The sequence below is a fragment of the Mobula birostris genome, chromosome 3, assembly GCF_030028105.1.
Source record: "Mobula birostris isolate sMobBir1 chromosome 3, sMobBir1.hap1, whole genome shotgun sequence".
Lineage (NCBI taxonomy): Eukaryota > Metazoa > Chordata > Chondrichthyes > Myliobatiformes > Myliobatidae > Mobula > Mobula birostris.
In genome coordinates, this window is record NC_092372.1 from 219,562,115 (window position 1) to 219,581,551 (window position 19,437).

The following is a 19,437-nucleotide window of genomic DNA, read 5'->3' on the forward strand; positions in this document are numbered from 1 at the left end:
TTTTGCCCTTGCAGTTCCTTAGCTCTACCCAACACCTTCCAACCCTATGTCACTTCTTTCTAATAATTTGATTCCATTTTTTACCAATAGAGCCACACCACCTCCTCTGCCTACCTGCCTGTCCTTTTGGTACAATGTGCATCCTTGGACATTAAGCTCCCAGGTAATCTTTCAGCCACAATTCAGTGATGCCCACAACGTCAAATATATGCCAATTTGTAAATGTGCTGCAAATTCGTCTCCCTTACTCTCTATACTGCACACATTCAAATATAACACCTTCAGTCCTGTATTCACCGTTTTCGATTTTGTCCACATTTTATTTTGCAACTCATCCTGTTACCTGCAATTTTGCCCTGTCATCAGCCTCGCCTTGTTAGGAGGCTCACTACACGCTACCTCTATTTGTAACCAACTACCTCATCCTCAGCATTATCATTACAGTTACCATCCCCCTGTAAAATTAGCTTAAGCCCTCCCGAGCAGCTGTAGCAACCTGCCCGTAATGATATTGGACCCCCTCGGGTTCAGGTGTAGCCTGTCTGTTTGGTGCAGGTTGTACTTTCCCCAAAGAGATTTAATGACCCATACATCTGAAACCCCTTCCCCCTGCACCAGTTCCTCTGCCACGCATACACCTTCCAAATCATCCTGTTCTTACCCTCACTAGCACAGGGAGCAAACCAAAGATTACTACCCAGGAGCTCTTGATTTTCAGCTTTCTACCTAGCTCCCTAAAATCTCCCTTCAGGATCTTCTCACCTTTTCCACCTATGTCGTTGGTGCCAACATGTACCAAGACTTCTGGTTGCTCACCCTCCCCCTTTAGAATGCCGTGGACCTGATCTGAGACATCGCTGTCCCTGGCCCCTGGGAGGCAACATACCATCGGGGTGTCTCTACTGCGCGTACAGAGTCTCATCTCTGTTCTTCTGACTGGAATCTCCCATCACCACTGCAGTCCTCTTCACCTCTCTTTTTTCTGAGCCACAGCAGCAGACTCCATGCCAGAGACCCAGTCACTGCCCCTCCCCCTGGTAGGTCGACCCCCTCAACAGTATCTAAAGTGGTAGTACACTTATTATTGAGGGCAATAGCCACAGGTGTACACTGCACTGGCTATGCTTTCCCTTCCTTCTCCTGACAGTCACCCAGTTACCTGTGTCCAGCAACCTAAGGGTGACTACCTTCTTGTAGCTCCTACCTTTCACTTCCTCAGTCTCCCATATGCCGAAGATCATCAAGCTGCAGCTCCAGTTTCATAGTACTTTCTGTGAGGAGCTGCAGCTCGGTGCACTTGGTGCCGATGTATTTTATCCGGGAAACTGGAGGTCTCCCAGAATTCTCGCAATTCCCTCTCTTTCCTCCTGATCCCCCTCCCCTTGTCTCTATCTTCTCGATATCTGCTTTCTTCACCCTTTTATCTCTGTTCTCCATTTCTTCCATTCCTTCCCTCCACCTGCAAGTTCCCTCTCTCTTTTGCCCCAGATCAAGAATACAAGGAGGCAAAGAAGGCTACCAAATCACACCATTCAACATTTTATATTCTTTTACCCACCTGCATAAAAAGTGGTCTTTTTCACAGGGTAGGGAGTATTTTGAGCCAAGGCCCTTCATCAGGAATATAATGTGTTGCTCCTCCACCCTGAGAGTGGCCTCATCTTGGCGCAAGAGGAGGCCGTGGATTGACGTGTCAAAGTGGGAATGGGAATAGGAATTAACATGATTGGCCAGCAGTAAGTCCCACTTGTGGCAGATGGTGTGGAGGTGCTCGACGAAGCGGTCCCCCAGTTCACGGTTGGTCTCACCAGTGTAGAAGGAGGCCACATCGGCAGCACCAGACACAATAAGTGACACCAGCAGATCCGCAGGTGAAGTGTTACCTCACCGGAAAGGACTGTTTGGGGCCCTGATTGGAGGTGAGGGAGGAGATGTATGGACAGGTGTCACACTTAGGCCACTTCCAGGGATGTGTCTGGAGGGAGGTTAGTGAGGAGGGATGAATGAACAAGGGAATCACGGAGGGAGCGATTCCTGTGGTGAGGGGGGAGGTAAAGATATGTTTACTTCTTTGCCTGTTCTCCTAATCTGTCCAAGTCCTTCTGCAGACTCTCTGCTTCCTCAACATTCCATCCCCTCCACCTATCTGTGTCATTCGCATCTGGCCACAGTGGCGTTAATTCCATCCTCCAGCTCATTAACGTATAAAGTGAAAAGTAGCAGACCCAACACAGACCCCTGTGGAACAACACCAGTCACCTGCAGTCAACCAGAAGAGACCCCCTTTATTCCTGTTCTTTGCCTTCTGCCAGTCAGCCAGTCTTCTGTCCATGAATGGGAGGATGTGAGAAGTTGCTGGACATGATCATTACAGATAAGGGATTTGTAAGTTAAAACTACAGTTTTCATTTTGTTCTTTTAGTAGATGTGGGGAAGAATCATGGGGTGAATTCCCAAATAAGCTAAAGCTCCACAGAGAAGTATAGACTGGGTGTTAACAATGCACAATGCTGTCAGTACCCAGTAGCTGAGTAGCCATCAACTACATAGCTCTGGACGTCTGTACAGAAAGGTGCCAGAAGAAAGCCAGCAATATAATGAAGTAATATAATTCTCTCTGTTAAGTAGAAATAATGTATGTACAGTGTAGTTTCACTGAACAGAATCGCCAAAAATGATTTGTAGAAAAAAAATTGGCACGTACACGTAGGTGCCCGCGCAAGGCTTCGTGGTCATGGTAGTCTTTCTCAGGGTAAACACAACATATTTGACTGCTACTCTTGTCCGTTGGCAACCCTACCCCCCCCCCGGTCAGCCGGTCCGCGGTGCAAAAAAGGTTGGGGAGCCCTGTGTTAATGTGCCACTCTTATCGGGAAGGAGAGTAAACAACATCCACACCATGATTGCCAGTTACTTTCCTAAGAACAATTCCCCAAGCCGTAAGACTGATCAACACCTCCACCACCACTACTTTATCATGTCCTGTCAGAGTCACCTTACACACCTGTACCTAGCCCTACTTACATACAAATCAGTCTATACATATGAGCTAATCTTGTATTTATATTTCTGTGTTCTTTATGCTCCATGCATTTTCTATGCTGCATTGGATCAGAGTAACAATAATTTGTTCTTTACAGTTGTGTACTGACAAATGACAGTAAACAGTCTTGAATAATTTTGAATCCTGAATCTGTGGAAATGAACAAGGTTTTTGTTTGATTGTGGCTGTCAGTGTGGTTTTGAGTTGACAGAGGGTCGTTTCCTGTACGATCGTTGTTTCTGTGTTTTGTGATGAGTTTTGTGAATTGTTGAATTTTTTTTTAGCTTGTTGGAAAATGAGAATGAACAGCTGCAGGAACAGATCCTGGAACTGAGGAATGAGAACGGCCGGCTCTACAAGCTCCTCAGTGAGAGGGATCTCGAAATCAAATACCTGAAGAGAAAAAGGGAGGAAGATCGGCTTGCCCTGGCAGGTAACTAGGATGCCAGTCAAGTAGATTGTCTCATGCATAAGTACATGTACACATAGGTGCAGTGGAAATCTTATTTGCAGCAGCTTCACAGGCACAGTGCTTCACATAAGCATAGAAAAACATAAACATAAACTAAACACGTCAAACAGATACTACAAGAAAGAGCACAATTAGTTAATAAGACCAAAAGATATAAGACATTTGGCCTATCGAGTCTTCTCTGCCATTTTATCATGGCAGATCCATTTCTCTCTCAGCCCCAGTCTCCTGCCTTCTCCCCTTATCCTTTAATGCCCAATCAAGAATACATCAACCTTTGACTTAAAAATATCCTATGATCTGGCTTCCACAGCCGCCTGTAGCAATTGTGACGCTCTGGTTCCATCGGCTGTGTAAGTCTGGGGAAGACAGCCTCCGGCCCCGCCAACCATGGAGATTGAAGTGCAAGCCCCCAAACCCCCATGTTTGTGTGGATGCTGCCTGATTTGTTACCCTGTTACAAACCAGTACCATGAAATAACAAACAATACACTGTATACAATTAAAAGATTTAGCTTTATTATTCTTAATTTGACTAAATGGTTAGTAAAGGAAAAGCAAAAAAAGAAAAGGGCCTAATTTAATGAAACAATCTAATGTGCATAAGTTGGAGCTCATGGTTTCCCCTTCGATCTCCCTGGGCTTCATCAAATCATGACCCCACTCTGGGTCGACTCCTCCAACCTCTTCTCTTTGGCATCTTCTCTCTTCTCCCCTCTTGAAGGTCCCAAGCCCAACCTTAATGTCCCTCATCACAGAAAACCTCCCCAGTTGGGATGTCCGTTCATCCCAATTGGATGGCACACATTTCTCCTATCTCCTATCTTAAATAGTAACACAAACAAGCAGCTTACACAGAGAACAGGAAGGCATAACAGAGAAAAAATATGAACCATGTGAACCAGGGCATTACACTATGAATTCCTCAGATTCACCACTCTGTGGCTAAAGAAATTCCTCTTCATCTTTGAGATGGAAGTCCCTCTATTCTGGGGCTGTGTCCTCTGGCCTTAGATTCCCCACCATAGAAAATATCCTCTCCACATTCACTCTATCGAGGCCTTTCAACATTTGATAGATTTTAATAAAATTCCCCCTAATTCATCTGAATTCCAGTGTACATGCCCAGAACTATCAATCACTCCTCACTTGACGAGCCTTTCAATCCCAGAATCATTTTTCTGAACCTCCTTTCAACCCTCTCCAATTTCTGCATATACTTTCTTAGATAAAGAACTGTTCACAATACTCCAAGTGAGGCCTCACCATTACATCCTTGCTTTTATATTCTAGTCCTCTTGAAATGAATGGTAACATTGCATTTGCCTTCCTGATCGCAGACTCACCTGCAAATTAACTTTTAGGAAATCTTGCATGAGGACTCGTAAGTCCCTTTACACTTCAGATTTTTAAATTTTGTCTCCATTTAGTAAATAGTCTGTGCTTTTATTTCTTCAACAAAAGTACATGACCAAACATTTCCTGATACTGTATTCCATCTGCCACTTCTTTGCCCGTTCTCCTAATTTATCTAAGTCCTTCTGTAGTTTCTCTACTTCCTTAAAACAACCTGCCCCTCTGCCTATCTTCAATAGCATGCATGTTACTCTAACTCCAGTAGTTGCTGTTATAAGGACCTCCAGAGGAAAGGAGACCCCATTGATTTTCCATCTGAGGTCTTTGTGTGTATATGTGCTGGGAAGGTCTACTGTGCATTTTTTAAACAACAATAAGGATAGATTACTTGGATTAGACAGATGGTCTGTGGTTCAGTTTTTTTATATTTAAAATTTTGGCAAGAAATTCAACAATGTGCTTTGTCAGTACATTAGCTAATGGATTATTGAATAACCATCTAAATAGGAGTGGTCTCAATCTTTCATTTTGTAAAAAAGTAATTATTCCAGAAAGGGAGGGGCAGATTTTTACCTCCACTCTCTTATCCCCTCAAAATAAAGTGTACATGGGAATTTCCAGGAAAAGGAATAAAAGACTATTAACCAAGTATATTTCAGCTTTTCTTGGGTGAGAGTATTTCACCCCACATTTCAACCCCTTTAAAAGAATAAAAATAATGAATAAAAGAATTGGCAAGGATCAATAAAAATAAGTAAGGTTTAAGTGGAGTGGCGATTGTGTGAGGGGGCCAATGTTGAAGTTTGGAGCTGAGACTTTGGCTCAAGGCTTAAGAGAGGCATATGCCATGGATAGATCTCTTTTTACTATTTATTCTTTCTTTCTTATTGCACATGTATAACAGTGGAGATGCCAGAGAAGATACTGGAATGCTGTTCTTGTGGGATGTGGGAAGGCAAGGAGACCTCCAGTGTCCTTGACAATTAAAGCTGAAAGAAGTGCATCCAGCTGCAGCTTCTAACAGAGCGTGTTGAGGAGTTGGAGCTAGAACTGAATGGATTCCGGATAATTTGGGAGGCTGACGGGTTGATAGACAGAACATATAGGGAGGTAGTTATATCCAGGACACAGGACACAGGTGTCTAGGTGACCGTGAGGAGGGGGAAAGGACAGTCAGTACAGAGTACCTCTTTGGCCATTCTCCTCAACAACAAGTATGCTGTTTTGGATACTGTTAGGGGTGGATGACTCAGTAGAGGAAAGCCAACAGCAGTCAGGTCTCTGGCACTGAGTCTGCCTCTGTGGCTCAGAAGGAAACGGGGGAGAAGAGACGAGCTGTAGTGACAGGGGATTCATTGGTTAGGGGAACAGAAAGGTTCTTTGAACGAAAACGAGATGCCCAGATAGTTTGTATCCTCTTGGCCAGGGTCAGGGACATCTCAGATCATGTCTGCAGCATTCTTAAGCAGGAGGGTGATCAACTAGAGGTCGTGGTTGCTTAAGGATACACATTGTATCAAAAGGATAGGAAGGATGGCCTCGCTGTGTTGGTAAAAAATGAATAGAAAGAGGTGACATAGGGTCAGGAGGTGTTGAGTCATTGTGCATAGAGCTAAGGAACTGCAAAGGTAAAAAGACCTTAATGCAAGTTATATACAAACCCCAAAACAGTAGTAAGCATGTGGTCTAAGGTTACAACAGGAGATAGAAATGCATGCCAAAAGGGCAATGTTACAATAGTCAGGGCAATTTCAATATGCGGGTGGATTGGGAAAATGAGACTGGTGCAAGATTCCAAGAGGGTGAATTTCTAGAATGCTTACAAGATGGCTTTTTCGAGCAGCTCGTGGTTGAGCCCACTAGGGGATCAGCTATTCTGGACTGGGTGTTGCACAATGAATCTGAATTGATTAGAGTGCTTAAGGTAAAAGAAAACTGAGGGGAAAGTGAACCATAATATGATCAATTTTGCCCTGAAATTCGAGAGGTGAAGCTAAAATCAGATGTATCATTGTTGCAGTGGAGTAAAGGAAATTACAGAGGCATGAGAGGGGAGTTGGCCGGAATTGATTGGAAAAGAGCACTGGCAGAGATGATGGCAGAGCAGCAACGGCTGGAATTTCTGTGAGCAATTTGGAAGGCACACGGATATATACATCCCAAATTCTGAAAGCAGAATGACATAACCGTGGGTAACAAGAAAAGTCAAAGTCAACATAAAAGCCTAGGAGACAGCATGTAATAGAGCAAAATTTAGTGGGAAGTTAGAGAATTTGGATGCTTTTAAAAACCTACAGAAAACAACTAAAAAAAGTAATTAATAAGGTAAAGATGGAATATGAAAGTAAGGTAGCCAGTAATGTTAAAGAGGATAGTAAAAGCTTGAATAAGTATTTTGCATCAGACTTCACTGTGGAAGACACTAGCAGTCTGGTTGAAGTTCCAAGTGTCAAGGAGCATGAAGTGTGTGAAGTTACCATGAGGTGTTGTTGTAGTGTGGCTGAAATCACCAGAGAGACAGAGTCACTGGTAGATACAAAGCAGCTTCTTTATTCAACACAACAAGGTACAGCAGGCATCATACGGACGGAGACGCTTTCGGTAGAAAGGTCTGCTAGCCCAATGTGGACTGGATATTTATATGCTAAACACAAAGGCAATCGCTACTTAAAATTTATAGACAATGCATAGACAATGCTTCCTTTTGAAGCTACATACAAAACATCACACCATTCTTTCCTTCTGATGCCAATATGTCTGGGTTGGAATCCACAGCCTTTAGGAATGCAAGTTAAATCCACAATACATTTATTTGGCATTTTACGTGCTAACATAGAGGACAATTAATATTGTTAAGTACAGATAATACTGTCTTCAAAACTACCTGTAAACTTCACACTTCCATCTGCAGCATCTAGCTAGTGTCCCAATATCCACAGCTTTGAGGAAATGCATTGTTGTGAACTCAATCCACAGTACTTTGTCAAACAGAAGACTGGTGGCCAGAGTCATTTAAGTGTAAATGAATCACCTACCCAAAAACTCAGTAAAAAACTCACTCTAACAGTGTTAAGTAGTTAAACCATTTTTTCCAGTATGAATAAAATTGTTCCAACTTCTGATTAACAGATGCTGTTATCTTCTCCAGTTTGTAAATGTCCATTGTAATTTCCATCCACACATTTAAAGTTGGGCTCTCTTGTGATAACCATTTCCTGGTAAGGGTCTTTTTATGAGCCACCAGCGGTACATTCATTAAATATTTATCTCTTTTCAACCATTCTTGAGGTATATACCCAAAATATATGGTCTTACTCTCTAAGGGTATTTCACGTTTAAAGATGTCTTGTAGGGCATTATTATCCCGCTCCAATGGTCTTTGATAATGGGGCATTCCCAGAAAATAGATAATGGTTTGCATTTTGATTTCCACAATTTCTCCAGCAAACAGGGGAGTTACTATCATAATGTGATTCCTGAGAGGGTGTAATAAAATATCTTATCAAGTTTTTCCACCCGAACTCCCTCCATTTCTGTGAACTGGTACACTTCCATTGATACCTCCTAGTTGGCTATTTGATTACTAGTTTAATTGGTTTGGCACAACATTGTGGGGCAAAGAGACCTCCTGTTGTATACTGTTCTATATGTTCTATATCTTCCACATCAGAGCTAAAATTTTTGATTCCTTCATTCAACTTGCCACTTACCTATGTGCCCTTTTGGGATCAATGGTATTATTCTGACAATTAAAGGCACCGAGCATTGTACATGTGGACAAGTGACATGTTTGTATTTGAGAAGCATGTTTGAATATTTAGCCTAGCTAAATATTTAGGGGTGACACAGTAACGTAGTGGATAGCATAACACTTACAGCGCCAGCAACTGTGTTCAGTTTTGCCATTGTTTCCAAGGAGGTTGTGTGTCTCTTTTTGTGACTACATGGGTTTTCTCTTGGTGCTCCGGTTTCCTCCCACATTCCAAAAACTTGTGGGTTATTAGGTTAATTGGTCACGGGTGTAATTATGTGGCATGGGCAATTGGGCTGGAAGGGCCTGTTACCGTGATGTATCATTAAATAATAAAATAAACAAACATTAAAATATTTTTATCCCATAAAGGCAGATGTGTTGAACTATAATGTCTGTGGGATAAGCTATATATAAACTAGCTGCTGTAATATAGTTATACTTTAAAAAATTCTTTGGCTCTAAAGCATTGTGGGACACTGTGAGGACATCAAGGCATAAGGTTTCTTTTTTTTTGCTGTGAGATTGTTTCTATATTGCATGTATAAAGGAAGGTATTCTGCCAGTTGAGGCTGCCCTGCTGTATACAGAGATAATGGCTCATCTGTATTTTAACTCCGTCCATTTGCACTATTGTTATAACTCTGTGTTACATTGCAGGGACTGCTGGCATGTCAAGTGACGTAGCTGCAACTAAAATTGTTGAGCTGTCAAAGAGGAATCGTGAGCTGACTGTTGAGAATGAGAGCCATAAATCAAAGATCAAGCAACTGAGCAACAAACTACAAGAGGTGGAAAAGGAGGTGCTGTCGCTGTCCAAATTTGGATATCTGGGGTATCATCTGGGAGTTTTCAAATGTTAAAATAACTGTGTTCCATTTTTCACCCTCTGTTAGCAACCTACAGGAATGTTATTTTTTCAGCAAAAGCACCTCTGAGAGTTTTGTGTTTAGCTGTTATCAATAGGTTTTATCTTTGTAACCATGATTCATAAAAAGTTGAGTTCATTGTATGCAGAAGTTCATGTCTGCAAGGTACAATGTGAAATTTACTTGCAGCAGCATCATAGGCATATAGCACCAGAAATACACAACATTTACAAGAAAACTATAATGTAAACATAAATTATAAAAATATTATACAAGAAACAATGCAATTAGAACAAAAAGCAGCAAAATCCATTGTAATGCAAAGTGGTTAAAGCGTTGTTCCATTGAGATAGTTACTAGGTTTGTGCAGGTTGGCTCAAGAACAAATAGTTGAAGGGAAGTAGCCATCTTGAATCTGGTGGTGTGGGACTTCGGGCTTCTGTACCTCCTTTCTAACAGTAGTTGTGAGGATATGGCATTGCCCAGATAGTGGGGTCTTTGTTGATAGATGGTGCCTTCTCATCTAGATGTTTCCAGTGGTGGGGATGGATGTGGCAGCAATGTATTGGACTGAGTCCACCACTAACTACAGCCTTTTGTGTTTCTGAGCATTTGGATTACCATACCTGATCATGATACCAACTGCCAGGATACTTCCACAGTATATCTGTAGATGTATGTTCGAGTATTCGATGACATGCTGAACCTGCTTAACCTTCTGAGAAAGGAAAGATACTAGCATGCCCTCTTTGTGGTTGCATCTATGTACTGGGCTCTGGAGAGGACATTTGTTATGCATGCCTAGGGAGGTTTTGATGTTAGGCCAAGACTGCACTACTACAGAGCAGTTTAGGTGGTTAACTTTGGCTCTAAGGGAATCCAGAAGCTAGCGGAATAGCCGTGTCCAAGTGAGGAGAAAGCCATTGTATGATCTCCAGGTAATCCTAAAGGGCATAATTCCAGTTTAACAATCAGCATTAGGATGAAGTAACCACATCATCAAATTAGCAAACTGTTGGGCTAGAGCTTTACAGTGCAAGATAAGTGGATTTTGTTCCTGTTGAGCAAATAAAAATTCTCCGAGTACCATATAGATTACTAGTACCTTAAATTGGAGACTTAAACATGGTTTGATAGGTTACCCTTACTAATCAAGAACCTATCAATGTAATACACATAAAATGCTGGAAGAACTCAGAAGGGCAGGCAGCACCTGTGGAAAAGAGTAAGCAGTTGATGTTTCAGGCCGAAACCCTTCATCAGGACTGGAAAAGGAGATGAGAATTCAGGCTAAGAAGGGGGAGGGAATAAAATACAAGGTGATAGGTGAAACTGGGAGACGGGGAGGGGTGAAGTAAAGAGCTGGGAAATCAATTGGTGAAAGAGATAAAGGGCTGTAGAAGGGGGAATCTGATAGGAGAGGACAGAAGGCCCTGGAAAAAAGGGAAGGGGGAGCACCAGAGGGAGCTGATGGGCTGTTAAGGAGATAAGGGGAGAGAGGGAAACAGGAATGGGAGGTGGGGGTGTGCAATTACCAGAAGTTCGAGAAATCGATGCTCATGCTCTCAGGTTGGAGGCTACCCAGACAAATATCAGGTGTTGCTCCTCCAACTTGAGTATGGCCTCTTCACGGCAGTAGAGGAGCCTTGGATTCACATATCGGAATGTGAGTGCAAAGTAGAATTAAAATGGGATATCTTACTTTTTCTGGCAGGTGGTGCTCGGCAAAGTGGTCTCCTAATCTGCGTTCTCTTGTTTGTGAAGAACCTATCAACCTCCGCTTTAAATATACGTGATTTGGCCTCCACGGCCATCTATGGCAATGAATTCCACAGATTCACCACCCTCTGGCTAAAATAAATTCCTCCTCATATCTGTTCTAAAGAGACATTCTTGCGTTCAGAGGCCATGCCCTCTGGTCCTAGACTCTCACTATACTCGAGGCAAACTGCTGCTGTGGTTGCCAACGGGTGAATGATTACATGACACGAACAAAGGACGGATTGTTGTGGCCTACTGTTCACTTTAGGTTGATAACTTCATCCTTCCGATACCTTTATAATGTAATGCTTGTTTTTATAGCTTCAAGATGCTCAGAGAGGTAGCCCAATGCTCAGCAACAATGAAGGGACTGGACACAACAACAAAAAGTCATCTTCCAGGATACAGAATGAATCACTGGTCAGTGGAAAGAGACTCTTTATTCCTCTTCCTTCTCTACCATTTGTAACATTGCCTGCGTGCTTTCTCAAGTTGAAGTTACTGTTATTATAGGATACATACCTTTTCACTCACTTTCAGGGACTGTACATCTCATGTTCTCAGTATCATCTATTTATTTATTTGTTTATTACTGATTGTATTTGCAGCATTTGTCTTTACCACATTGGTTGTTGGTCAGGCTTTGTTTTTTGTTGATTCTAATGTATTTCTTTGTTCTACTATGAGTGACTGCAAGAAAATGAATCTCAAGGTACTATATTGTGATATATATGTACTTTAATAATAAATTTACATAGAACTTTGGACATACAAAAGGTATGAAGTTCATGAAAATTAGCTTATTGCAGCAGCACACAGTATGTTTCTGTTTCTTTCATATGACTATCTCTTCAGTTATCTAGCACACTGTTTTTCTCTTTTATTACGCCTCTTTTATTTCTGGAGGGCTTTTGCTACGTTATTTATTAGTATCCTATTATAAAGGTGTTTCCCTCACTTTTTCCTATATGGCATCTTTTTTATTTATAGTGCAGAATAGTCCCTTCTGTTGTGGATAGCCTGGAGGGTTGTCAGAGGTTACAGCGGGATATCAGTAGGATGCAGAACTGGGCTGAGAAGTGGCAGATGGAGTTCACCCCTGATAAGTGTGAAGTGATTCATTTTGGTAGGTCAAATTTGAAGACAGAATGTAATATCAATGGTAAGACTCTTGGCAGTGTGGAGAATCAGTAAGATCTTGAAGTCTGTGTCCATAGTACACTGAAAGCTGTTGTGCCGGTGAACAGTGTTGTTAAGGCGTATGGTATGATGGCCTTCATCAACCATGGGATTGAGTTCAAGAGCCTCGAGGTAATGTTAAAGCTATATAAGACCTTAGTTAGACCCCACTTGGAGAACTGTGTTCAGTTCTGGTCACCTCACTACAGGATGGATGTGGTTACTATAGAGTGCAGAGGAGATTTACAAGGATGTTGCCTGGTTTGGAGAGTGTGGCTTATGAGAATAGGTTGAGTGAATGGCCTTTTCTTCTTGGAGCAACGGAGGATGAGAGGTGACCTGATAGAGGTGTATAAAATGATGAGAAGCATTGATCGTGTGGATAGTCAGAGGCCTTTACCCAGGGCTGAAATGGCTGACATGAGGGGACGTAGTTTTAATGTGCTTGGAAGTAGGTACCTCTTAATTGCTAGTTCAGTAATGTGAGCACCATACCTTGTTCCTCAAAAGTAAAGGTGACATAGTCTTTTAAAATTATGGTCTTATTTTTAATAATGTTTCTTAATGTTTGCACTTTGGTTATTATTATCAACAGTCCGACAGCCTTGATGTGAAAACTCTTCAGGAGAAACTTTCAGCAGCCAACCTGAAACTAGTTGAACTGCGGAACCAAGTACTGAGTGTTAAACAAGAGTTAAAAATAGCACACAAGGTACTCGCTATCTAGTCTAAAGCTAGTAAAAATTTAATTTAAATCTATTACAATGACATCTGGATGCACTTTTCTACCCTCTTCCCACAAGTGGACCAACAAAGCTAAATTTAAAGGGGGTTGGTGGGAAAGAAAGTTTAATCTAATGTTCTGCCTCATGGTAGACTTGGACTATTATATTCACACTTAATTCACTGTCCACAAGTAAGAGTAAAATTGGGTGGAGTGTAACACATACCCCTTCATCTGCCTGTCAGGTTGTTGGGGATGGAATTGTTGTTTAAGCTTAAGTTATCTCTATTATCTTAGAATACGTCAGTACAGTGCTTTGCCACAGTTGAAAGCCTTGCAAAGTTGCTTTCAAGAATGCCACTATCATAAAGTTTTCAGAAAACATGGCAACGTAAGGAAATATGTTGCTGTTTTGTATTCAATTAAATTTCTTTGATGTAAGACATTTAAAGTAACTTGATGATCACTTTAAGAACTGGTGATATTTTGACATTTATTCCAGGTTTTGGCTAATGAAGTGGGGGATGAAGTGAACATACAACATTTGCTGAATAACAAGGGCTCTTGGCGTGGCCGAGCCCAGCAGATCCTCGCCTTGCAGAAAAAGGTAGGGAGTCCAGGATTCCGTGCAGATTATTCTCTTGCTAATGTCATTCTGTTTTGCATTTAATGGCTTATTTTATGACTCACTACATAGAACATGGAACAACACAGCACATGAACTGGACCTTTGACCCATGGTGTTTGTGCGAATCCTGACTGTCTTCACATGGTCTGGATCACTCCATTCCCTGTCTTTACATGTGTCTGTCTAAATGCTTTTTAAATGTTGCTATTGTGTCTGCTTCCACCACTTCCCTAGGCAGTGCATTCCAGCCTCCTACTACTCTCTGTACAAAACAAAAGCATGCCTTCTAGACCTTTAAACTTTACTCTCACTCTTTAAAGCTCTGCCCTGTAATAGCTGACATTTGCACCCATTTTATGTACCTGTTTCAGGTTGCTCCTGAGCTTCTGAGGCTCCAGAATTTTATCAGCCCTTCCTTAAAGTAATGCTGTTAATTCCTGGTACCATCCTGAGAAATCTCTTTCACACCCTTTCCAAAGTTTCCACATCCTTCCTGTAATGTAGCAACCAGAACTGCAAACAATACTCCAATCAAAGTGTTGTACTACTATAAGATATCGCCCCAGTTTTTATTGTTAACACTCCATCAATGAAGGTAAGTATACCGTACTAATTCTTTAGTTTTAATTTCCAAATTAGAGGCAATTATAGCAAACTGAGATATTGCAACACTCTACTTGCTGGATGATGTCCCATCAGTGTCTCACTGACAGCCGGAAGAATGAGCAATAAATATCATCCTTTGCCAGATTATACTAATTTGCTGATTGAAAGAAAGACCTAATTTTTCATATTATTCAACCCTATAGACTTTTCTGGTTTTGTCCATTTTAAGTTTATCATCTTACAGTGCTCATGCCCTTCACTTGTTTCTCTGTGCTAATGCATTTAACCTTTATTGCCTCCACATTCCCAAAGTTCTGTGCTTAATGTGTTGTGTTAGAATGACTTTGGAGGAGCTGTATAGAAAGCTTGTATTTATCAGGTGTTCATGGAGTTTCTTTATATCTCTGTCCAGTCTTGTTAACCATACCATGAATGCTGAATTTACATAGTTCCATCCTTAGTTGCCGTTTGTCTCTCACCACATTTGCATTTTGTTGGGCTGGGCTGTTAGATTAATTGTTACAGCTCCCCTAGTTGCTGGGACTAGAATTTATTTCTTTTGATCTTTAGTCCAAACCTCTTAATTGCTAGTTCAGTAATGTGAGCACCATACTTAAAAGTAAAGGTGACATAGACTTTTAAAATAAGATTAGCTTTATTTTTGACCTGTACATCGAAACATGCAGTGAGATGCATCGTTTATATAAATCAAATCAGTAAAGATTATGATGGGCAGCCCACGATTATCGTCATGATTCTGGGGCCAACGTAGCATGCCCACAACTCACTAGCCCTAACCCTTACACCTTTGGAATGCAGAAGGACTTACAAGCTCCTTACAGGCTACAGTGGAAATTGAACCCCAACCCTACAGCAATGTTCCCTCTGAGGTGTGAGCGTGTGTGTGCACACACATCTTTTGCTACTGGTGCACAAAGGAATTTAAACTGCGCACTAAAGGTTGTCACCCTCTACCCGGTTGGTATGTTAAGTATATTTCACAATTGTACACGATCACGTTTCCTTTTCTGGTTTCGGATGCGGATGGTGTTGACAATGTGGAGTTTGCGATGATTTGTCTGCAGATTTTAGAACTGGCTTATTTATACTGTTTTTATTGAAGAAATTATTCAGTGCGCACATGTTGTCACCAGGCAAAAAATTGCACAGCACAAGATTTTTGCGCACACTGGTCATTACAAATTAGAAGGAACATTGCCTTACACCCAGTGGTATAAAGCGTTGCACTACTATGCCACCTTAAACTCATCATAGCTGTTTAATAGTTACTCTTTTTAAATAGATTAGAGATTTGGAGAGTCAAATAGGGTCAAATACCCATAAGGAGCAATTGGCTGAACACAGTGTTGAAGAAGAAATGCTTGGTGTTTCGGGGTTCCGGCGTCCTTCAAATCAGGAAAAAAATGTTGCGTACATTCGAGCTTTGGAGAAAGAAAGAAAAAAGGCTTCAGAAGTAAGTACTTCTCAATATCAACATCATTAACAGGAAATTTCTCACATGGCTAAGTCATTAGTATCAGAGAAAGACTGAAGAGAATATAGAATAAAGAACAGTTTAACACTTCTGTGTTGAATATCTCTGCCAACCATGATGCCAAATTAAACTAAACCCATCTTCCTGTACATAATCCATATGCCACCATTCCCTTCATGTACAGTACTGGGCAAAAGCCTTAGACACACACATGTACAGACACACTCAGCCCCGAGACACCAGGTGAGGTCATTTGATTCCAAACAATTGGTTTATTGATCATTACAGAATGTCTCTTTGGTGCTTCTCATACCCTCCCCTCTCCCTTCCCCTTTTCTCAACCACGATTCCCCTCTGTGTGCCTCCTTCTCACTCTCAGTCCACAGTAAAAACCCATATCAGAATCAGGTTTATGAAAGGTTCTGAGGAACACCTGGCAGATCTTGGGCTGTATTCCCTGGAGGTCAGGAGAATGAGGGGGGATCTCATAGAAACATTCTGAATGTTAAAAGACCTGAACAGATTAGATATGGCAAAGTTATTTCCCATGATAGGGGAGTCTAGGACAAGAGGGCACAACTTCAGGATTAAAGGACATCCATTTAGAACAGAGATGTGGAGAAATTACTTTTGTCAGAGGGTAGTAAATCTGTGGAATTTGTTGCCACAAATGGCTGTGGAGGCCAAGTCATTGGGTGCATTTAGGGCAGAGATAGATAGGTTCTTGATTAGCCAGGGCATCAAAAGGTATGGGGAGAAGGCAGGGGTGTTGGGATGACTGGAAGAATTGGATCAGCCCATGATTAAATGGCGGAGCACACTCGATGGGCTGAATGGCTTACTTCTGCTCCTATATCTTCTGGGCTTTATGGTATTGTTATCATCACACATATGCCATAAAATTTGTTTTCTTTTTGATGACAGCAGTAAAGTGCAAAATTCCTATGGTATTGTGCATGTGCTTGTCTAAATGCCTCTATTGTATCTGCTTCCACCCCTTCGCCTGGCAGCACGTTCCAGGCAATTGCCATGCCTAGTAATTGTATAAACTTCTGTTAGGTCTCTCCTCAGCCTCCAACGCTTCAGAGAAAACAACCTCACCTTATAGCTAATAATTTCCACTCCAGGCAGCATCCTAATGAACTTCTTTCCTTTGCCCTCTCCAAAGCCTCCACATTCTTCCTACAAAGGGGTGAGCTGAATGGCATACAATACTCCAAATGCAGCTTAGTATGGCTGCAAGATGACTTCCTGACTAATATAGGTAAATATGCCATTAAGCCTTCTTTACCATCCATTCTGTTTGTTCTGCCTCTTCAATGGAGCATTGGATTTGGACCCCACCATCCTATTGTATGTCAATGCTTCTAATATTCCTGCTATTTACTATTTTCTTTCCCCTTGCATTTGACTTCCCAAACTCTTAACACCTCACGTTCATGCAGTTTAAATTCCATCTGTCATTTCTCCCCCCCCTCCTCCATATCTGCAACTGATCTATATCCTTGGACAACCTCCTTAGAGTCATAAAACACTACAGCCCAGAAACAGGCCTCTTGGCCTATCTAGTCCATGCTGAACTATTAATCTCAGTCCCATCGACCTGCATGCACATTGTAGACCTCCACACCCCTCCCATCCATGTACCTATCCAAATTTCTCTTAAATGTTGAAATTGAACCTGCATCTACCACTTGCGCCAGCAGCTCATTCAGCACTGGGTCACTGCCCTTTGAGTGCAAAGTCCCCCCTCACATTCCCCTTAAACGTTTTACCTTTCACTGTCAACCACAAGTCCAGAAATTTTTGTGTCATCTGCAAACTTACATATCAACCCATCTACATTTTCATCCAAGTCACAAACAGTAGAGGCCCCAGCACTAGTCAAATATTGCAAATGAGAGACAAGGAGTATTTGTACTATACACAGGGCTGTTTGATGTTCTGCCTCCTTGCTTTCCCACTTAATAACATTTGTTAGCTTTGTCAGTTATCCAAACTGAAAGAACTGCCTCTCTGATAAAGTAGTAAGCAAACTAAAGATAAGTGGTGAACTTACAAAGATTTTTTTTGCATTAGAGAGTGAAAACATGAGATCAGCGTTATCAACAGTAACACAGAACATATAGAACATGGAATAGTACAGCACAGTACAGGCCCTTCGGCCTACAATGTTGTGCCGACAAACCCCATCTCCCATATAAGCCCCCACCTTAAATTCCTCCATATACCTGTCTAGTAGTCTCTTAAACTTCACTAGTGTATCTGCCTCCACCACTGACTCAGGCAGTGCATTCCACGCACCAAACACTCTCTGAGTAAAAAAAACCTTCCTCTCATATCCCCCTTGAACTTCCCACCCCTTACCTTAAAGCCACGTCCTCTTGTATTGAGCAGTGTTGCCCTGGGGAAGAGGCGCTGGCTATTCTCTCTATCTATTCCTCTTATTATCTTGTACACCTCTATCATGTCTCCTCTCATCCTCCTTCTCTCCAAAGAGTAAAGCCCTAGCTCCCTTAATCTCTGATCATAATGCATACTCTCTAAACCAGGCAGCGTTCTGGTAAATCTCCTCTGTACCCTTTCCAATGCTTCTACATCCTTCCTATAGTAAGCACAAGAATAAAAGGGAGAAATTAGATAGAGAGACAAAGAATAAAAGCGGTTCAAGAAAAGGGAAGATAAAGCTTCTTCATGGCTGTTAGTGAACATTGAAAATAGTTCTTTAAATCATGCATAATTGTGACTGTGTATTGCTATCATGAGGTGTAAATTCTGGAACTCCTGATCCATTAACACCCCATCAGATTTTCTTTACTTTCAAGGACAGGGATGGGAATTGAAAGCTGGCCTTGCTTTTGACATCCACGGTAAATGAACAAAACAAAGGGGGGGTGGGTCATGAAAGAGAGAGTAAATAGTATATCAAGACACTGACACACCCTTGTAGGAAAACCATAATTTCTGAAAGGTAGCATCAAACCCATGTCAATCAGCACTAACAGAGCTACTATTAGTTGTGAACCTCCCATGATTCAGGACATTTACAAAGACAGGTGTGAAAAAAGGGCCCGAAGTATCATTGGGGACCCTAGTCACCCCAAACACAATCTATTCCAACTGCTACCATCCAGAAAACTGTATTGCAGTAAAAAACCTGTCCATAAGTCAGGTTTGTTATCTCAGGAGAACCTGTATATGAATTTATATTATTTAATAAATTATTTTATATATGTGCTTGCTTGTGTATTTCCTCAGAAAATGACTAGTGACTATGAGAAGCTGAAGAAAGATCATGAGGACCTCAAGAGTAAATTCGATGGATCGAAAGCAAGAAACAAGGTTCTATCCACTGAGCTGAAAACTTTAAAGAGTCAAGTGGTAACACTTCTCAAAAAGGGGAAGCATGATGATGAATTTGTTGACATATTGCTGGTGAGAAATCATATGGACTTAAAATGAAAACAAAGATGGGGGAAATGTGTTTCAAAAAGGTTTCATGTACGCTGGTCTGGTTTGGTGCAAAATAAAAATAATTAAGATACTCAGACAA

The 19,437-nt window shown here is 41.5% G+C and overlaps 1 protein-coding gene and 1 long non-coding RNA gene across 4 annotated transcripts in view; one reads left to right on the top strand and one right to left on the bottom strand.

Annotated features, from left to right (window-relative positions):
* ccdc13 (coiled-coil domain containing 13) overlaps positions 1–19,437 on the top strand; it is a 75,813-nt gene that overhangs the window by 6,488 nt on the left and 49,888 nt on the right. For all 3 annotated transcript variants that reach the window (XR_011885521.1, XM_072254173.1, XM_072254174.1), the window contains 7 exons: positions 3,328–3,476; positions 9,283–9,425; positions 11,574–11,672; positions 13,027–13,143; positions 13,658–13,762; positions 15,693–15,863; positions 19,143–19,319. Coding sequence is in view for 2 of the 3 variants with exons in the window: in XM_072254173.1 (XP_072110274.1) it covers positions 3,328–3,476; positions 9,283–9,425; positions 11,574–11,672; positions 13,027–13,143; positions 13,658–13,762; positions 15,693–15,863; positions 19,143–19,319 (961 nt within the window). In the remaining variant the exon portion in view is untranslated. The remainder of the gene's footprint in view (positions 1–3,327; positions 3,477–9,282; positions 9,426–11,573; positions 11,673–13,026; positions 13,144–13,657; positions 13,763–15,692; positions 15,864–19,142; positions 19,320–19,437) is intronic.
* Positions 15,048–19,437, bottom strand: part of LOC140195583 (uncharacterized) — a 125,777-nt gene continuing 121,387 nt past the window's right edge. Inside the window, exon 3 of the long non-coding RNA XR_011885522.1 lies at positions 15,048–15,831. This is a non-coding gene — a long non-coding RNA (uncharacterized lncRNA). The remainder of the gene's footprint in view (positions 15,832–19,437) is intronic.